Raw genomic sequence first — 21,966 nt, 5'->3', positions numbered from 1 at the left:
AATTAATAAAAGTCATTCAGTCGTGTCCCACTCTTTGTGAACCCATGACCATACAGTCCATGGAATTCTCCAGGCCAGAATACTGGAGTAGGTAGCCTTTCACTTTCCCAGGGGATCTTCCCAACCCAGGGATTGAACCCAGGTCTGCTGCATTGCAGGTAGATTCTTTACCAGCTGAGCCACAAGGGAAGTCCAAGAATACTGGGGTGGGTAGCCTATCCCTTCTAGGATCTTCTTCTACTATATTAGAGTTTAAACTAAATTGCCTCTAAGTTCTCATAAAACTGACACCAAACAAAAACAATACGAATTTTTTATCTTAGTCCTCTGCTTTTCTCATAATGAAACTACTTTACATATGTAGGGGAGATACAATACTGACCTTACATGGTATTCATTTGATTTGATGTGTTATTCCTTATAGTCTTTTAAGAATTACTGTTAGTTCTTATTTTTTCCCCGTTGCTTTACCTTAAAATATCTCCTCAAGTGTTAATGAAACAAATATAGAAATTGAATCAGAAGACTTCACACTTACACTGCCCAACAGCATCTGCAGTTCATAAGGATTCGTTTCCATGTTAATACACTACTAAGAGCTGTTCTGGAGATCAAGAAGGGTAGTGGATAGGGAACCATACCATCTCCAATATCTTTTCTTAAATTTTTTCCTGCAGATGTCTGATTACGGTATGTCCCATAGGTTTTTGCTTGACTTGGTTCTAGCATCCTGCTCATTTTTTCCCAGTATTTGATCCCTATCCCACACCTGGTTTGGGCTTTCAATTTTCCATCTCAGTGCCAATGGCTCAGAACAACTTTTCCTTTCTCTGACTAAATATGACACCTAGCTGCATTTTTTTTTTAATGTATCTGTTCATAATCCTTTACAGGATTCAACTCTTTCCAGGAGTTTAACTCTTTCCAGGATTTTGTTCAAATAAAACATCTACCAGAAATTAACATTAAATACTTTGAAGTTCCAGAAAGTTGATAATTATAAACATGTTAAACATATTGCTTTATAAGAGATTATCAAATATCAACCAATAGTCAAGAATATCATATTTTCACAGATATGGTAGTACAGATCTTTTAATAATCCACTTCTGAAAAATGGATATGCTATGCTGCCTCTCAGGAATAGTGATTCACTGATTTCATTTGTCCAGTGCTTCTACAGGCTTTGATCAATGTGATAGATGTGAACTACCTGTCTGTCTTCTCTTTCATCTGTTTGATTCTCAAGACTGTATGGATAATTTGCTTATCAAGGTTACAGTGATTGTAAATGTCTGCCTCCCTAGAAACTATTTCCTTTTCTTAATATAAACCTGACTTTTTTTTCTAAAATTCATTCTTAATCCACGTGATCATATGCCTCAGGAGAAGTTAGTTACACCACAACTCCAAGGGAGGGCTTCTGAAATATTTTCCTCTCTTCCAAAAAACTGTTCTTCTGGTTGTTGTTAAGTCTGCATATAATGCCTGAAATTGTTGCAGACTGTTTGCTTTCAACCTGAAAATGATGACAACATTGAGGAGAGCAGTAAGGAGAGACTAAAAGGACATGGTGTCTTGACTGCATTATTGAGTTACTGAACCAGCTGCCCTCTAAACTTAAGAGTTTCTTCAGCCACTATGAGAGAAATGATACCTTCCTTTACTCTCATCCATCAGTCTTTTCAGTAGGTACTTATGGGCTGTGTAAAAGATGATCCATTGAGATGCAGAAAGAAAACAACACAATTCCTATTAATGCTTATTTTTTATTAAAAGTAGTCATGTACTAGAGAAGGAAATGGCAACCCACTCCAGTGTTCTTGCCTGGAGAATCCCAGGGACGGAGGAGCCTGGTGGGCTGCCGTCTATGGGGTCACACAGAGTCGGACACGACTGAAGCGACTTAGCAGCAGCAGCAGCAGCAGTCAGTCATGTATGGATGTGAGAGTTGGACTATAAAGAAAGCTGAGTGCCGAAGAATTGATGCTTTTGAACTGTGGTGTTGGAGAAGACTCTTGAGAGTCCCTTGGACTGCAAGGAGATCCAACCAGTCCATCCTAAAGGAGATCAGTCCTGGATTTTCATTGGAAGGACTGATGCTGAAGCTGAAACTCCAGTACTTTGGCCACCTCATGTGAAGAGCTGACTCACTGGAAAAGACCCTGATACTGGGAAAGATTGAAGGCGGGAGGAGAAGGGGACAACAGAGGATGAGATGGTTGGATGGCATCACCGACTCAATAGACATGAGTTTGAGTAAACTCCAGGACTTGCTGATGAACAGGGAGGCTGGGCGTGCTGCAGTTCATGGGGTCGCAAAGAGTTGGACATGACTGAGCGACTAAACTGAAGGCAAATAATTTGATGAAAATTTAATAATGGAATGTTATTCCTTATTCTTTCTGCATATCAGTTATACATCATTTATGAAACACAAGATGATTCTTCTCCCAAGGAGAGTAGGAGTTCTAAAACTAAACAGTTGCATCTTTATTTTTTCTCATCTCAGTGTACTGATATGTAGTACAGTCTACATGGACCTGCTTAAGAGGGTTTATACATTATATTAGCTACTTACAATCAAAAAATCCTCTCAAACTGGACAGTAGCTTTAAGAAATAAAACATGTTTGACAATAGTACTAATAATGCAAGCACAAATCAGCAATAAAAAAGTAGAAAAAAAAAGTAGCAGAGCTGTTATTTCTACCCTTGTACAAGTTCAGACACATTAAAAAGTTTAAAAATAATGAAAAACTATCATAACTGATGAAATGTCAGCCAATGGTGGCCAAATATAACTGCCTTTGAAAAAATTAATCTATAGCAGGACTGTTTGCAAATGAATATTTAGAAATGGTTCCATCATTAAGTGATTGGGGGCCAAAAATGTGTCAACTTTTTACTTGTGTATTAAATTTGGCATAGAAATGCTAAATTCAATTAAAAATTCTTCAAACAATGATCTAACAATGATTCTCAACCCTTTGTTAAATGTTTGTTTTCAAAAATCTTTTGAGAGGCTTATAATAACATCAAGGAAGATGGATTTAACAGAATTTCAAAAACAAATCACTTTTGCATAATCAGTGTTTGGGACTGAAAAATGAGTACCTTAGGCCCTTCATATCTGCAGGTCCTGCATCCATGGATTCAACCAACCCAGACTGAAAATACTTGAAAAAAAATTCAGAAAGTTTCAAAAAAGCAAAACTTGAATTTGCCAAGGGCTACTAACTATTAATGGCAGAAAGCAAAGAGGAACTAAGTGCCTCTTGATGAAGGTGAAAGAGGAGAATGAAAAAGCTGGCTTAAAACTCAATATTAAAAAAACTGAGATCATGGCATCCAGTTCCATTCCTTCATGGCAAATAGAAGGGAAAAACATGGAAGCAGTGACAGATTTCCTCTTCTTGGGCTCTAAAATCACTCAGGATGGTGACTGCAACCATGAAATTAGAAGACGACTGCTTCTTGGCAGGAAATCTATGACCAACCTAGACAGTGTATTTAAAAGCAGAGACATCACTTTGCTGACAAATGACAAAGGTCCATCTAGTCAAACCTTTGGTTTTTCCAGTAGTCATGTACAGATGTACCATAAAGAAGGCAGAGCACCAAAGAATTGAGGCTTTCAAACTGTGGTGCTAGAGAAGACTCTTGAGAGTCCCTTGGACAGCAAAGAGATCAAACCAGTCAATCCTAAAGGAAATCAAGACTAAATATTCACTGAAAGGACTGATGCTGAAGCTGCAATGATTTGGCCACCTGATGCGAACAGCTTACTCATTGGAAAAGACCCTGATGTTGGTAAAGATTGAAGGCAGGAAAAGAGGGCAACAGAGGATGAGATGATTGGAGGGCATCACTGATTCAATGGACATGAACTTGGGCAAAGTCCAGGAGATGGTGAGGGACAGGAAGGCCTGGCATGCTGCAGTCCATGGGGTCACCAAGAGTTGGACATGACTTGGTGACTGGACAACAACAAAAGTAACTATTTACATTGTATTTATAACTATTTACATAGCACTTACATTGTATTAAGTGTTATAAGTAATCTAGAGATAAAAAAATATTAAAAAGATATACAGGATGTGCATGCTGCTGCTGCTGCTGCTAAGTTGCTTCAGTCGTGTCCGACTCTATGCAACCCCATAGACGGCGCCCATCAGGCTCCCCCATCCCTGGGATTCTCTAGGCAAGAACACTGGAGTGGGTTGCCATTTCCTTCTCCAATGCATGAAAGTGAAAAGTGAAAGTGAAGTCGCTCAGTCGTATCCGACACTTAGCGACCCCATGGACTACAGCCTACCAGGCTCCTCCGTCCATGGGATTTTCCAGGCAAGAGTACTGGAGTGGGTTGCCATTGCCTTTATGCAAATACTACACCATTTTATGTAAGGGGCTGGAGTATATCCATGAATTTTGGTACCCACAGCGGTCCTGGAACTAATCTCCAATGGAAACCCAAGGATGACTGTGTTATGATTTAGTAAGTGCAGCCAGTGATGCATTTTTATCATCAAATCCAAGTATCAAGACAGCCTGAATATTAAAAATATTTTCATAATCAAAGAGTTAAATCAACATTGTAAAAGCTACTGATGCATTTCCAGTGGCATTATCTCACTAAAATTTATTAACAATAATAGTGATTCAGTAATTTTAAAGTTTTATAACAGTGCTTTAAGTAATATTAGAATAAATTAACATTTTTTCCTCTTTAGTTCACCTTAACTTCTACTTGTATCCATTTTAAGAATTATATACAGTAATAAAGTGACATATATATGTAATTTATAAATAACTAGACAAGAATTGGGGTGTACATTCTCATTATTTTTATTAACAGGACACACAATTATGAGAGTTTAGAGAATATTAGTTTAGAATACTTCATCTGTTTGTCACTACTTTTTAGGTTTTGTGATTTTGTTATTTATGTTGGCCCGCCTATTCCCTCTTAATATTTCCCAGTTACATCTGAGATAGTGGGTGATCCCTCTTACTATTCCCTGATGGCTCAGTAGTAAAGAATCTGGCTGCCGATGCAGGAGACTCGGGTTTGATCCCTAGGTCAGGAAGATCCCCTGGAGAAGGAAATAGCAACCCACTCCAGTATTCTTGCCTAGAGAATCCTATGGACAGAGGAGCCTGGTGGGCTACAGTCCATGGGGTTGCACAAAGTCGGACACGACTTAGCAACTGAACAACAGCAAACCGTCTGTGGCAACAGCGCTGGAACTCCATAACTTATGGGAAAACCTGAGTCTCTCGTTCTCGTGAGTGACTGGGTGATTAAGTCAAATATATTTTCTGAGATGTTCTCATTGTCAAGGACCAAAGGAGCTCTTCATTTATTACTGCTAACCTGGCACAGAGAAGGAAAGTCAGGAAACAATATTTAATGACATCTGTTATGCCGTCTATCAGGCTGGAAAAAGGCAAGGGCCCATTGTGTAGATTATGCAAGAGTGTTGGCAGCCCTTTATACTGTGAGCCTCTGTTTTCTTATTGCTCCGTTACCCTATCCTCTGCTTCCCAATTTGGTCTTTATACTTCAAAGAATGAATTCATTCTATCTTTGAAGTAATATGTGTTTGGAGTTCAGGATATGAACATAAAATAGAGTATGATTCATCACAATATGTCATAAATGATAGGAAAATTTTTATATTGTTTCTTATATTATTGTAAATACATTATTCTATATTCTACTTTAGGAGAATCTCAGTAATTCACTACATGAGAGATAGTGACCTGCTAACTTATCATCAGTGGTTATTACTGTCCAGGCAAAGAAAACAAGGTTCAGGGCTCTTTTTCCACTAGAGGAGAATTATTGCGATATAACCAGCCCTAGATCAATTGAATTTCAGGAATTTAAACACATTGACAGTGAAAAGAGAAAAAAATAGAGATGTGAAATCAGCCGAAAATACAGAGCACCTCCAAAATCAGTAGAATTCAAACATTTGCCAATTTTCTCTAATTTATTACAACTTAATATTGCTTTTTTCCTGTCTGAACTGAGCCTGAATAACTTAAATTTACTTGAGACTTTATACTCTAAAAGAGTGGATTTTAAGGAAGACATTGTTAGGGACAGTGCAGCTTTAGTGTACAAAATTGTGTTAAACAAAATGATGTAGTCAAAACTGATCACTGATCAGAATGTTTTGAATAGATCAAAAGCATATATTCAGTGTTATTCTATAAAAGAATTGTATGAGAAACTAAGCTAATCCATGATCAACTACTACTTAAGAAAAAAACAATGCCTACATGAAAATTAGTTTGAAAACTGTAGAAATAGTTTTTTCAACATAATTGTGAGAAAGACCTTAAAATAATCAGACTTGTTAGCTTATAGTATATCTTTTGAAGAATGCCATCATATTTATATAAGCATCTTTCAAGTATGGGGAAATGACTTCTTATGAATATATACTGTAGAATCTTCATTATTTAAAAATTGCCACCTTCCAAGAGAGATTTCTTAAAGGAACATTAAAAGAAAGGTAAAGAACAAAGCCTATAAATAATTGAGGCTACCAACATAATTTTCAGGGCACAGTGCAAAGTGAAAACGTGTAGCCCATGTTCAAAAAGCAGGGAAAGAAAATAACATTAAAGGTTCTGAAATATAAAGCTTCTTCCTTTCTTCTGTTGTCTCTCTCAATTGTCAGGATATTTTATTTATCGCTCTCAGCGAAAAATGCTTTTAATTTTAATTATGAGCATGAATTTTACTATTCATCTTTCTATTGTACAACCTAGTTTTAAATTAAAAGAACACAACTCATATGTGAAAGTACAGAATACATGATTAATACTTCATAGTTTATACTTGTATATCTATTTCATTCTTACCAGAATAGTGGAAATGCTGCACAAAACTACCTCAACCATTTTTCATTCATTTTCATTCTTGAGACATGCACATTCTACCAACACTCTCTACCTTCTGCTTACTGATGAGTAAAAAAAGACTGAAATGAAAAATAACTATGAATTTCCCTATTTTTCCCTTTTGTTCCATGTCATCATTTTTTGTTTGGCTAATAGAAGTAACAGAAGTAGTAGAAAGGATCTGATAGAGTTGCTTGTTCATTCATGTTTCTTAGAAGACCATTTCCGTCTTTCTGGATTTAAAGCAAAGTCTAGCTCAGGTTGAAGAGCAATTCCTTGTCAAATATCAGGACCAGGTAGACGCTACAGTGATCAAGATGCTATTTGAATTTATCTCTACTCCAGCCAGTGCAGCAGGAGTCTTATACCTTAAGGAAGGAGAGATATGTGTTTGAAATTCTAATGTAAAATCTGGGAAGATGATGAAAAAGAGCAGTGCCAACAATAATAGTATAACATGGATTATAATAATAATATAACATGGATTATACTACAGATGAAAGCCAACAAAAAGCCAACTGAGGTGCAGTATGAAATATTAAGGAGGTTAGCTATTTCTTCAGTAGATGACTTTAATTCATAGGTAAGTTATGTGCTTCTGTTTAGCATAATTACAGATATGCCAAAGCTAGATACTAACATAACATTTAGATGGGTTGACCAGTATTTCTGGCAGAGGGAAGACTTAACATCATTAAAATGTCATTTTCCTGAATTTAATATACACATTTCACGTAGTTTAAATTAAAATATTGAATTTAGGGGTAAAGGAGAAGATTGCATAAGCTAACCTTACAGTTCATTTAACAGAAGAAACAAAAAAAAAAAAAACAAAGTATGAAAAATAAGAAGAACGTAAGGGAGGAGGACTTCCACTACCAGAAAACAGCATGCTCTGAAACCATTGTAATGAAATCAATATGGTATTGGCATAGAAAGTGAAAAATACATCCATGGAAAGAATGATCTAGATTCTAGAAACAGGCCCCAATGTTTGCTAACTTAATGTATGATGCAAGGAATATTTCAATTTATTGAAAAAGAATTGATATTTTAAAGTATGGTACTGGCACATACCAGTAAAGTATGTGCTGGAAAGTTTTCCAACCATATCAACAATAAATTCCAGATGGATTTAAAAAAACACTTTAGTGCAAAAACAACAATAGAAACTTAAAATCCAGGAAAAGCATACAACCAATCTGGAAAGCTCAGTTACTATATAAAGAAAAAAAAAGACCTAACACAGTTTCTTAACAACAATGCAACAAAAGTACAAACAACAACAATGTAAAAAGAACTCTGCATGCTATGTGTAAAACAAGTCAAAAAGCAAATAATTTATTTGAAATAAAAGTGTTTTCAAATACCAACTTAGTTTATATCTACAATACAAAGAGCTCTACAAATTGATCAGCAGGAACAAAGAATTTTTAAATGGGCACCTTTAATGTCTGGCTCAGGTACAGATCCTTGCTCTGTTTCAAACCCTCAGTTCAGTTCAGTCTCTCAGTCATGTCCGACTCTGTGACCCCACGAATCGCAGCACACCAGGCCTCCCTGTCCATCACCAACTCCCGGAGTTTACTCAGACTCATGTCCATCGAGTGGGTGATGCCATCCAGCCATCTCATCCTCTGTCGTCCCCTTCTCCTCCTGTCCCCAATCCCTCCCAGCATCAGGGTCTTTTCCAATGAGTTAACTCTTCACATGAGGTAGCCAAAGTATTGGAGTTTCAGCTTCAGCATCAGTCTTTCTAATGAACACCCAGGACTGATCTCCTTTAGGATGGACTGGTTGAATCCCCTTGCAGTCCAAGGAACTCTCAAGAGTCTTCTCTAACACCACAGTTCAAAAGTATCAATTCTTCAGCACTCAGCTTTCTTCACAGTCCAACTCTCACATCCATACATGACCACTGGAAAAACCATAGCCTTGACTAGACGGACCTTTGTTAGCAAAGTAATGTCTCTGCTTTTTAATATGCTATCTAGATTGGTCATAACTTTCCTTCCAAGGAGTAAGCGTCTTTTAATTTCATGGCTGCAATCACCATCTGCAGTGATTTTGGAGCCCAAAAAAATAAAGTCTGACACTGTTTCCCCATCTATTTCCCATGAAGTGATGGGACCAGATGCCATGATCTTAGTTTTCTGAATGTTGAGCTTTAAGCCAACTTTTTCACTCTCCTGTTTCACTTTCATCAAGAGGCTTCTTAGTTCCTCTTCACTTTCTGCCATAAGGGTGCATCTGCATATCTGAGGTTGTTGATATTTCTCCTGGCAATCTTCAAACCCTCACCAGACACTAAATCAGGACTGACTTTTTCCTGATCTAAGTATATCTGATTTTCCTTAAAACACCTAGTGATTAACTAGAGTGAATATATAAAAATGTGAAGCACCCCTCCGTCTCTATCATGCCTTGTCAAGAGAAGAGTTTTGATTAAAAAAAAATGTCAAAATTAATGATAGGTATGAAATAGTAGGGCAAATTGAAGATGCAAAACTGTATTTTACTTAAATTCATTTTTTCCTAAGTTTTACTTAATGGGACATTATATAAATAAAACTATGGTTCTCAATAATGTTGCTCAAAGATTAAACCTTCCTTTTCTTCTAGTTTAGCTTAGCTTAGGATATCAACTCATCTTCTTTTTTAAAATATTTATTTATTCATTGGGCCAAACCAAGTCTTAGTTGCAGTGTATGGGATCTGGTTCCCTGACCAGGGATCGACCCCTGACTCCCTGCATTGAGAGCTCAGAGTCTAAGCCACTGGACCACCAGGGAAGTCCCTCATCTTTTTTGGCCAGTAGTTTTGTTTCCCTCACCTATCCTAGAATACAAACTATACTAATCCTCAAATACAGATCAATCCAGCCATATACTTGTTTGACTTACAGTGCTATAGTCACTGAAGGCTATTGGTAAAAAAAAAAAAAAAAAACATAAATTGCAAACACATTTTAATTTGAGTCCCAGTTTCACATATACCCTTAATTTATCCAGGCTTTTAAATTTTTCATTCTTTAAGTCCCCAACTTTAATTATTTCTTTCTCTTTGAACCTACTATACTTTCTATTTCATAGAAAAAATGAAAACTGTCAGACATAAACTACCTGATTTTCTGTCACCCACTACCCCTTCTTCCCACTGCAGTTCCTCCAATGTATTCATACACAGACATATCCTTACTTCTTCCTCCTTTGCTTTGAAGGAAAAAATTCCTTCTTCCTATCCAAAGTTATTTTTCCACTTAACTCTCATCTCTCTTCACCTCTCTTCTGGGATGTTGCATCCTCTATTGTCCCTTCCTTTCTCTCTTTCATTTCCCTCTTTCTATTGGTCATTCCTCTCAGCTTTTAAACAACTCAGATCTCTCCCATCTTTTCAATAAACACAACAAAGTGTCCTTGATTTTGGATTTATTCCCTCCAATTACCCTCACTCTTTCCTTTTGCAATAGAATCTCAAGGGAATAGTCTGCACTCACTACCTCTATTTCCTTACCTTCATCTAGTCTTTGGGCTTCCCTGATAGCTCAGTGGGTAAAGAATCCACCTGCAATACAGGAGACCCCTGTTTGATTCCTAGGTCAGGAAGATCCACTGGAGAAGGGATAGGTTACCCACTCCAGTATGCTTGGGCTTCCCTTGTGGTTTAGCTGGTAAAGAATCCACCTGCAATGTGGGAGACCTGGGTTCAATCCCTGGGTTGGGAAGATCCCATAAAGAAGGGAAAGGCTACCCACCTCAGTACTCTGGACTGGATTCGTCATACATGGACTATACAGTCCATGGGCTTGCAAAGAGTCGGAGATGACTGAGCCACTTTCACTTTCACTTCACTTTTCACCTAGCCTTCAACTTAGAACAATTGGGCATCTCCCAAAGATTTCAGATTCAAAGTTCTCTCATTTCACCTTTTTATTGCATTTACTGCCATGGATTATAACCCCCATAAACTCTCTTCTCTTAGTAACACCCTCTCCTGCATCTCTGGACACTTCTTAGTCTCTTTTATAGAATAGTCTTCCTTTAGCCACTTCTAAATGTTTCTCAGCCTATAAGAAATATCCTCCTGGATATCTCAAGCACTTCAAATTTGGCATGATAAAGATAGAGATTCATCATTCTACTCCTAAAATCTTCCCCTTTTAATTTTTCCCAACTTGATTAATAGTTTTCATCCATTCAAATCAGAAACCTAGAAGGCAAAGATTCCCCTTTCACTTTTGCTGCTGCTATCCAACCAGTATTAAGTCTTCTGGTAATTCTGTCATCTATATAGTTGTCTTTATTTTCCATTGTCTCCTACTGCCAGTGACCTAATTTAGGCTCCCATTATTTCTTACTTGATCTATTACTGATGTATGGACATCCTCTAGGGTCAACCCCTTCCCTATTTGTCCTCCGCACTGCCAGATAATCTTTTTGAACATGTAACTAATCATTTCATTTCACTGTTCAGAATTCTTTGATGAGTCTATAACCTACGAAATAAAATTCAAAGTTTTTCACCCAGAATCTGTCTACCTCCTATAAAGTTGCTTTCCCAACCTATTTAACACATTCTCCTTATAATTTACACTCCAACAATACTGTACTTGAATTGTAATTTTCCCAAATGTGCTATATTGATTCAAGTCCAAAGTCTTCTGGATAGTTTTCTGTATCTGGAATGCATCTCTCCAACTTACTATTTAAGTCTCAGATCAAGTGCTTCCTCGTCTATAAACTCTTTCCTGACTTAGAAATGACCTAAGCTTTTCTTCCATATCTTCCCACCATATTTCAGACATGCTGCCATTACAGAACGGTTATCATAGCATTATCATAACTGCCTACATATCTGTCTTACCACTAGGCTGTAAGTTCTTTGAAGAGCAATAATTTTTTTGTTTCAGCATTCCCAATGTCATGCACAGAGCCTAATGTGTAGTAGATTTTATATTCACATGTTTAATACATACATGAACAGAAACTTGATGGGTTAAAAATGTTCCCATATTGTTTGAAAAGTTCTGTATATTATAATACTCTTCGATGACTTTTACACAGGTGAAAATGAACAACTAAAAAGAAATGCTGATCTTATGAAAGAAAAGTTTAAAGTGCATGAACAGGTGAGTTTATGTGTCTTTATAGTCAATCAAATCCCTGTGGAGCATTGTCTTCCCAAATTAGGGGGAAAAAAAGTCATTTTTCATTCATATAGGCAGCCAAAAAGATACAAGTTTTGAAGACCCTTAGTGTTTACAGACTAATGCACTAGTATATTGCTTGCATTACTTTTTCTTTGGACAAAAAGGGATGCAACAATTTTGCCATTTATTTTAAAGTTATGTTTGAGTTTTTATTCTTCAGTATACTCTTAATTAGCACTTTATAAAAGCTTTTTTATGATAAAGTGAATGCCTTCAGTATTTATGATTTGAATTATCTATTGAAATTTTATGGCACCATCCAAATGAAGAGAGCATTTTGTGTGGGTCACCAATTAATTTTCTCCCAAGAACCAGCATATACTTTGCTACTGTTTCTTCTCTCCTATAAGAACAGCATCATGATAGTAATTATAGAACATAAAACATAAAATATCCTCAATGAATGTAAGTTCCCACCCCTCTGCCCTTTGGGAGGTTTATTATGTGAGTTTTTTCTCATCTCCCAAGAGCCAATATGTCAAACTCTGGCAGATCTAAGATTTCCAAAACTCAGCTTAGATATGTATCCACCTTAGAACTTCAACTTGAAGGATCATCTCTGTTTCAATCCGGTTCTTCACTTAAAGAGCCTTTGAAGAAACACAAGCTAATTCTCTAAACATGCCAGAGCTTCTAGGTGATACTCAGGAGTAATGAATGGCATCTGATGTACTCTTGGAAAATTTAGCTTCTCATCACCAATTTTGAAATAATTTAAATATCTCTGGGTTATATCCCATTCTTTATATTTCCTTTATGTCTTTCCTTTATTTTTCCATCCTTTTCATATCTTTACATTTCAACAATAACTGTGAAGTCAGGGTGTAACTGGAACAGAAAGGGGGAAAACTTATGCCTCCTTTCTCTTCTAATGTCAAATTGTAGAATACTTCTTTGTCTAAAATCATATGAATCTTCAGAGGGGTGGGAATGACAGAATAAACACTGTAACCCAAGATTCTGCACTTATTAACTGCTGTCCAAAGCAAACTAAAGATAACCTCAATCTAATGAACATTCTCTAGTACAACATCTCCAGGCACATCCAAGACATATGGAGAACCACTCCCTAGAAATAAACTTAGGAGTTACTTAACAGCTATATTTATGAGACTGGAAGATTTGTAACTTGTATATGAAGAATTCTTAAGTTTTATAGGAAAATATAACCTGAAACTGTCCCTTGGCATTTAAAGTTGTCAAGAAAGCAAATGAAAAGAAGGCAATCAAGAAGAACCTGTTGGAATTTTGTTCCCTTAAAAAGAAGAAAGGATTGGACTCCTTGGGGCTGTTACAGGTTATACTAGAGGAGAGGAACCTAGTGAGATACAGCCTGGTACCAACCCAGACATTTAAGATAGGCTTCATGCGTCAAGACTACAGTGAAAATCCTCAGTCTTACCAAACTAATGGCAACATGTCAGGTGGGAAAAATCAATGGAGAATGAAAAGACATGTAGATTTGTCTCCTAGAGTTTCCCAGAGCAGCAACTGCTTAGCATACCCATCTGAGTCAGGGGTCATTTATGAAAGCCATTGTGTAGTTGCCCAGCTAGAAGTCTAGATACATGCATAGGAAAAATATCACAGTCTATGAGACTGACCCCTTCAGTCACCTACCTAACTTTAATCAAAGGCAATGGTTGGGTAGGTTCAGCCATTCCTGCAAGTTTTCTGGCAAACTTAGTGGCACAAGTAGGAATCCTGACTGTATCCTCTTGAATTTAAGGAAATTTTTAATTTTTAATTATATATATATGTTAACCTTTAATTATAGCTGCTTAAACCAGTGGATCTTGACTTTTTTTAATCTCCTCAAATACCTGAATATACTGAATATCTATTAAAACCCATGAACCCTGATTTTTTAAAAAGTGCTCAAAAGGGCACATGCATGCACACAGACATGATTTTGCATACAATTTCAGGAAGTTAACAGACCCTTGAAAACCCTTTATCTGGGTCTAGGGTAAGAACCTCTAATAAATAATTCTTATTAGTATTCTTATTCATTGAATATATATCAAGGGATATACGCCAGGAGGTAGGAATACAACAGTGAGTAAAAACAAAATCCCTGCTTTTACAGTGTTTAACACACATGTGCCCAGTCATGTCCAACTTTTTGCGACCCCATGGACTATAGTCCACCAGGCTCCTCTGTCCATGGGATTTTGGCAAGAATAGTGAAGTGGGTTGCCATTTCCTACTCCAGGGGATCTTCCTGACCCAGGGATCAAACTCTCGTTACCTGCATCTCCTGCACTGACAGGTAGATTCTTTACCACTGGGTGCCACCTGGGAAGCCTTACCATGTTTATTAGAAGATTTTTCTGGGCCTCTTGCCTTCTTCATTGTCTCTTTCTTACTATCCCACTTCTCTTTTATTCTCCCTTCTTTCCTTTACTCCTCTCCATTTAGAAATATTCCTCTGGAAAAATTGAAAGTTTAATCTCTCTGGTGGATTTCTCTTTGCACACTTCCTCAGTGCCACTCTCCAGGGACTTCCCTGGCGGTACAGTAGGTAAGAGTCCACCTGACAGCACAGGGGCCGTGAGTTTGATCCTTGATCTGCGTGGATTCCACGTGCCACAGAGCAGCGAGCCCATGCACCACAACCACTGAAGCCCATGTGCCTAGAGCCTGTGTTCTGCAACAAGAGAAACCACCACAACGCAAAGCCCAGGCACCCCAACTAGAGAGTAGCCCTTGCTCTCTGCAGCTAGAGAAAGCCCTTGTACAGCAATGAAGACCCAGCACAACCAAAAAATAAAATACTTTTTTAAATGCCACTCTCCTTATGAGCATAATAAATCACTTCTCTGCTTCAACAACCTATGAAACTAACCTCAGGAAGCTGTTAAGCACTTCTCAGATCCCAAATTCATCCTTCTTTAGCCTCCTCGTAAAGCTGACCCTTACCATAGATAATGCTTAACCTCCTCCTGGAGATTAGGGATGTTTATATAATTGTCAGAAATGGAAATTCAGCCCACATTCAGAGATTCACCCTATATTAGGGTAAGCTTGCTGGCTATCAAATGATACATAAAGTTGGCTCTACAATATAGTTTGGCTTTTTTGAAATATTTTAATGTTCATGGCATTTCTGCACACACTTAAAATATTTTGAGCATCTATGATAAGTTATGGATATGGTGATGAGAATTCAGGAGGCAAAGATAAAAAATCATTGTGTCTAGATGATCTTTCTACTTGAACAAGAAATTGGTCCTTCTCAAAGTTTAGCATTCAAACTGAACAATATCTTTCCTCTCTAGATATAATTATACATCAAAAATTAATATAAACTCTGAAAATTTCATCTAATTAATCAAAAAATGTCAACACATACTTAAATTGAACAATGGATATATGTTTTAATCTATAGGAACATAGGAGTAATATCACCAAACTTATGAGTGAAATGAAAATCAAAGAGGAGGGACATAAGATTGAAATGACAAAACTTTATCAAGATATGCAGAAAAAAGGTAAGTTTTTATTTTTAATTTACTGAATTCTAAGATTCCATAAAAAAACTTACATGCATATATAATTTTTTTCAGTAATTACCAGTATTCTTGAATAAATATTGTCTTAACACATCTGAATTTAGGTTTTGTTGCTTTCTATATATTTATGTGATATAAATTACATTTATAAATTGGACTCATGGAGTTTGAAGTTAACATTATTTAATGTGAGATAGTTAATATTATTGTAAAATTAATACAAAATGTAAGCTAGCTTTTATATTTATATACTCATTATATTGAATATAATTTCACTAATGAAATATTCTTCCTTCAGCAAAGTAGGTCTCATGAAGTAATGTTGAGAGTTAACTGGTTTCATAAAGGTATTAAAAAGTTTCTTAACAAGCCTAGATGCACACCATATGCAAAAATTAACTTGAATAATAGGTCTGAATGTAAACCTATATCTATAAAACAGCTAAAGAAAGCATAGAAGATAATCTTTGTGACCCTGAGTTAGCCACAATTTCTTACAAAGAAACAAAAAGCACAAACAATAAAGGAAAAAATTCTAAATTGAACATCAAAAACTATTAACTTCTGTCCTTCAACACAAAAGAAAATGAAAAGACAGGCTACAGACCAGTAGATAATACTTACAAATGCAAAACTGATAAAGAACTTATGTTCAAAAATCTATAAGGAACTCTTAATTCAATAATAAGTCAAACAACCCAATAAGGAAATGAACGAAATATTTGGACACAAATAATATGTACAGATGACAATAAACACATGAAAACATGTTCAACATAATTGGTTAGTAGAAAAATGCAAATTAAAACCACAATGAGATACCACATTGCACCTTCTGTTGTTGTTCAGTCACTCAGTCATGTCCGACTCTTTGCGACCCCATGGACTCAAAACTTCAATGCCAAGTGTTGGTGAGGATATGGAGCAATTAGAATTCTCATACATTACCAGTGGGACTGTAAAATTACACAACGACTTTAGAAAAGAGTTTTGCAGTTTCTTTGTGTTCTCTGAGAAGCAGATGCCTAGACAGAATTAGACATTCAAGAGATTTGTAAAGGAAAACATTTGTGAGGGTAGATAGGGAGGGAACTGGGGGAGATGGGTTAGCTGTTACAGGTCGAACCGATGTGAAAAAGAGAAGGAAGAAAGGGGTGCTGGCCAGAAGTCAGTCTGTGACACATTTATAAGAAAAAAGTCAGCAAAGTTGGGCCAAAGTTGCCCATCAACCAAGTTCTGCAACTCTCAGAAACAAATCTGCCTTAGTATCCATGCCAAGTTCAGTCAGTGGCTAGGAGCAGCTCTTGGGAATCGTGACCTCAGCATAAACATGGTCATGAAAAACAATGAGTCAGTTACGTTTCCTGAAGTTGGAGATCTGAAAGATGCATTTTCATGGCCACAACAGTCCCCTCCTTATGCTATACGTACCTCCTTCTCCATAGGAGTTCAGGCAGCAGGTTCTCCATACTTCCTGTGGACACTTCTTCCTCAGGAGAAACCTAGAAGAGGGGTTGTTGAAGTGTTCTTCCTCCTAGGGACCTGATTGTGTATTTTCAGTCAGCAGGTTCTAGACCAAAACCTTGGTTCTGGTTAGGGAACCGAGCAAAGAATAATTTTTAACAGGACCATGTGCCCTCAGCCTCCTGTTCCTCCATTCTTATTTCTTTTGTACTTGTTAAGCAGCATTTACTGCTCATCTGTTAACTAACTCTATGATTCTCAGAAACACCCGTTTGGCTGCTTTCTGACCTTTCTGGTCATTATGATAACTTTGGCCTCCTGGCTTCTGGCAGTTAAGCACCATCATCTGGCTTCTATAACTTGGTGGGGGAAGGGGGACACCATTCATGAATATTAATGAGCCCAACTTTATAACCTCTTGTCAGACCTAACTTGCAGATAAGAGTGAAAGTTGAACTCTTTAGTGATGCTGGTTTGTCTCTTACCAGCATATTCCCTGTGGCTTGATTAATAGTGTGTCTCCTGTGTCCTCCTAAGGAACATAATCCTTTGGTGCATTTTCTTGCCTCGCAAGATACATCTACTCAAGCATGCCAGCTTTTGAGAGCCTCCTTATACCTTTCTCGCTAGCTGCCAGGGCATCTCAGGTGTTGCCACTTCACTCTGTTTTGGCCAGTGCTTTCTCCAGAGGTCTAAGGCTACTCCAACAGAATTTGCCCCATATCATGGGTCCTTGCTAGGGTATTATGTCCCCTGACCCTAAAAAGTATCTTCAAGTCCATGAATTCTTGCTTACCTAGTCTTAATTTCTGTCTTCTTCTATCCAGCACCCTCAAAGTGGCTTCTCAAGTGTATTCACATGGCTCTTCCCAATACAACCTAGCTAATTCTTGCAGCTCTTTGGGGGTATATTCACTTTCCCCACTTACCAACCCCAGCACTCCCCTAGCCAGGTGATACTGAGCTTTAACCCTAGTTACTGGCCTAGCCACCAGAAGAGGAGGCCGGGCGGCTTTGGAGAGGAGCCTCTGTAGCATCTTTCATCAGCTAAGCTAAGGGCTAGCTTTTGCTAGGAAAAGGTAGGTCACTCCTGCCAATTCTGAGCATTTAGGGGAGCTGTCAAAGCAGTTTCCTCACAGGCATTGATCCAGATATCCATGTCCTATTTTTTAGGATATTAGGTGTTTCCAGCCAGGATCCTAATTTAGCATGGCACACCTGTGTCAGCTGAGCATTTAAACCTCTCTGGAGTTCTGCAACATTAATGATTAGATTCTGTTGCTCAGCTGTGCCTGCTCATCCTCTAGAGTTCATAAGAGCCTGTCTGTGGGCTTCCAAAGAGACCATCTGACTCACACCTGTTCTTTAAATCTTTACCTTCTAACAGCTCTCAGTTTCTTATTATCCCAATGCAGGTAGATGTAAGAGATGCATGTTCGATCCCTGGGTTGGGAAGATCCCCCAGAGGAAGGCATGGCAACTCACCTCCAGTATTCTTGCCTGGAGAATCCCAGAGACAGAGGACCCTGGTGGTCCATGGGGTCCCAAAGAGTCAGATACGACTGAACCAGCTGAGCACGCACGCACAGGAGGCCAATTTAATTTAGCGATAAATAACTCGGTTGTCTTTGTGAGCTTTGTTTCTCTCATCTTTCAAATACCTGAACTATTATACCTACAAGGTATTCACCTCCACCAGACATTTTTCCAGATAACTTCTGGTAAAACCTTCAGTGGGCTTCCCTAATGGCTCAGTGGTAAAGAATCCGCCTACCAATGCACGAGAGATGGGTTCAATCCCTAGACTGGGAGGATCCTCTGGAGAAGGAAATGGCTACCTACTCAAGTATTCTTGCCTGGGAAATCCCATGGACAGAGGAGCCTGGCAGGCTACACTCCATGGGGTCATAAAAGATTTGGACATGACTTAGCGACTAAACAACAACAACAAAATCTTGAGTAATCAGACCCCTGTGGTGTCCTAGGAACTCCCAGTCCTCCACTTACCACTGATGATGGCGTCCTCTTCCTCACAAAGTGTTAAGTGCCCATCCTAACTGTTTCTTGTGCTGATTCATATCCTCCAAGGAACCACCGAAATGGGAGTAGAAATTCAAAGAAATTTATTGGACAAAATGCCGATGAAGGGAAATAGTGAAGGAGCCAGAACAAGCTGGTATAGCTCTAGTCATCCTGTGATGTGAAGCCCTCTATACCTAGAAACCCAGGCTTTGTGTCCCTTTTTAACCAATAAATCTATTCTCCAGGCATTCAGAGAACATTATTCTCTAGATATTTAAGAGTAAAAATTAGTTTACTCATTCAAAAGCATTCGACTGGCAGCCCTTTTGTTTCAATCATTTTTAAGGGACTTGTTAAAACTATATAAAAGCTAGCCTGCATATAAACAGTTTCTAAAATAAATTTTTATTAATAAGTTGTACTTGTCATTTTTTTTAAAATACAAAAAAGTAATCTTTTAAGATTTTTGAAATGTTAAGGTGAATTTTTTTTATTCAGTCAAATTAAGCGAAGAAAAGAATAAAGAACTGATAGAGAAAAAGGAGTTGGAAATTTCCGAGTTAAATGCAAAGTTAAGAACTCAAGAAAGGGAAAAACAAAATGAAATGATCAAACTACAGCTAGAGGTAAGTGTTTAAGGCTCTGCTGAATTTGAGGATGCATCTCTTAGTCTAGGCCATTCTTTGTCATCCCAGTGAAATAAATTTCAGGATTAGAAACAACCCTGTGAGACAGTTTCACACATGCTTATTCTTCACCCATAGCATGCAATGCTCAAACCCTTGCTTATTCTTCATCCATAGCATGCAGTGCTCAAACCCTACTCAACTGTTGGCTACACTGCCTTTCAGCACTTGGCCTCAAAGTGGGACTCTTCAGTCGTTCAAAAGGTGCTGATTTCCATAGAGGGTACTATCTCCTCTGGGTGCAGAGACAGCTCAAAGATTACCTGCATGTGACAGCTGAGTCTATGCAGCCGTTTTAGGACTACCATTCTAGCAGTAGGGAGAGTGTTTTTAATCCTTAATGTCACTCTCTCCTCAGCAGTAATTGTGAAACCCTGATGAACCAACTGAAAGTTTTTCATTTACAATAAATAACTATTTTTTTTCCTAATAAATGTGTAGAAAGATAGATGGTGAAGAATCTGCCTGCAATGCAGGAAACCTGGGTTCGATCCCTCGGCTGGGAAGATCCCCTGGAGAAGGGAACAACTACCCACTCTAGTATTCTGACCTGGAGAATCCCATGGACTATATAGTCTATAGGATCACAAAGAGCCAGGCATGACTGTGCCACTTTCACTTGCTATTTTTCTTCATTGTAACTATTCATTCTCTCCCCAAACCAGAACACAATCTCACTGAGTTTATTTCTTAGTTCACACTGAGGCTACACTAAACTCAACCTCAAGGAAAAATAATGGAAGATTTTGCAAAAAAAAATGACCTGTAAGAATGGCCCATTAGAATTTTTTTAACCTGATACAGCTTAATGTCAAACCAGCAAGCATTCAAACTAAATCAGTAAAATCATATCCAAATTCTACTATTTTGCCTCACAGTTTCTATAGAAGGGTATTTAAATTTTTTCCCATGACTGTTGATTACACTACATTTTCCTCATAGTAACATGAAAGTATTTTTATCTACCTTTAATGAGATTCTCAACCCTAGTTAACTAGATTCTTAACACTGCATGATAGAATCAACTGATGTCTTGAGGAAAAATGCTCCTGACCCCACCCCAGAATCTCTAAGGTAGTATCCAGGTATTCGGTTCTTTAAAAAACCTGCCCAGATAATTTTAAAGTGCAGCTGGGGTCAATCTTTTTGGGTAGTCCTTGTTCTGAAGACTTTTCTATCTTCTGTTATACAGTGAATACACTTGAACTACAGATTATACATCTAAGAATATAGTGGATTATATTTATAGAAACAATTGTTTCATTTAACTAGAATGTTCTCAATTTTCTTTTTAAACTTGATTCAGTTTGATGCCAAGCTAGCAAGAGTTCAAACTAAAGCAAAATCATATCCAGATTCTACTGTTTCGCCACATAGTATCTACAAAAGGGTATGTGAGTTTTTCTTCCATGACTGTTGCTCAAAAAAATTCTTAATGTGTTTCCATAAAAGTTATATTTACTTAGCAGTTTTCCTGAAAATATATCTATCCCACTATGAGAAAGACATTAAATTTTTAATAATCTTTGTAAGTCACTTTCAATTTAAACTAGTAAATCTTAGTAGTAAATTAAAACATTAGACAAGTCCTTTGACTCTTTGGACTATCTCAGGAATTCCACAATGTATTTTGAACTAAAGCTGACTTACTATTCTGAAGTTGTTTAGGTACTCAGATAGCATATTTCTTCTTGCTCAACAAATAGTGCTAATATGTGTTTTTTGTCCTTACACCAGTTTTACCCTGTTAATGCCTACAAAAACAAAATTATAGACCTTTTAAAATATGGTATCTTTTTAAATACCTACTTCTACTTAAACCAGAAGCATAGTTTTTGCTGTTTTGTTGTTCCTTGTATTAATGCTTAATTGTTATCATTTATGAACTGCAATAACAAAATTGTTCTGCTCCATTAAGAAACTTCAACATCTTCAGGAAGAAAAAGACAAGGAGATTGCAGTTCTTCGTAATACCGTTCATGATTTAGAACAACGCCTCTCTGTCAGCAAAGATTCTCAAGTTAAACCTGTTGGCAAAGATTCTCAAGTTAAACTTGTTGGCAAAGATTCTCAAGTTAAACTTGTTGGCAAAGATTCTCACTTTAAGCGTAGACGGTTTTGAGTAGATTCATTAGTTGCTATTTAACTTCTTT

At 37.4% G+C, this 21,966-nt stretch overlaps 1 protein-coding gene across 1 annotated transcript in view; it reads left to right on the top strand.

Moving 5' to 3' along the window:
- The window catches only part of CCDC152 (coiled-coil domain containing 152), a 32,109-nt gene extending 10,174 nt beyond the window's left edge, over nucleotides 1–21,935 (top strand). The window contains exons 4-9 of the mRNA XM_061129860.1: nucleotides 11,981–12,045; nucleotides 15,518–15,620; nucleotides 19,626–19,753; nucleotides 21,120–21,203; nucleotides 21,732–21,819; nucleotides 21,889–21,935. Of these exons, the coding sequence (XP_060985843.1) occupies nucleotides 11,981–12,045; nucleotides 15,518–15,620; nucleotides 19,626–19,753; nucleotides 21,120–21,203; nucleotides 21,732–21,819; nucleotides 21,889–21,935 (515 nt within the window). The remainder of the gene's footprint in view (nucleotides 1–11,980; nucleotides 12,046–15,517; nucleotides 15,621–19,625; nucleotides 19,754–21,119; nucleotides 21,204–21,731; nucleotides 21,820–21,888) is intronic.
- The last annotated feature ends 31 nt before the right edge of the window (nucleotides 21,936–21,966 follow it).

The sequence above is a fragment of the Dama dama genome, chromosome 25 (genome assembly GCF_033118175.1).
Source record: "Dama dama isolate Ldn47 chromosome 25, ASM3311817v1, whole genome shotgun sequence".
Classification (NCBI taxonomy): domain Eukaryota; kingdom Metazoa; phylum Chordata; class Mammalia; order Artiodactyla; family Cervidae; genus Dama; species Dama dama.
Note: the sequence above shows the minus strand (reverse complement) of the source record. Positions and strands in the feature narration are given on the sequence as shown.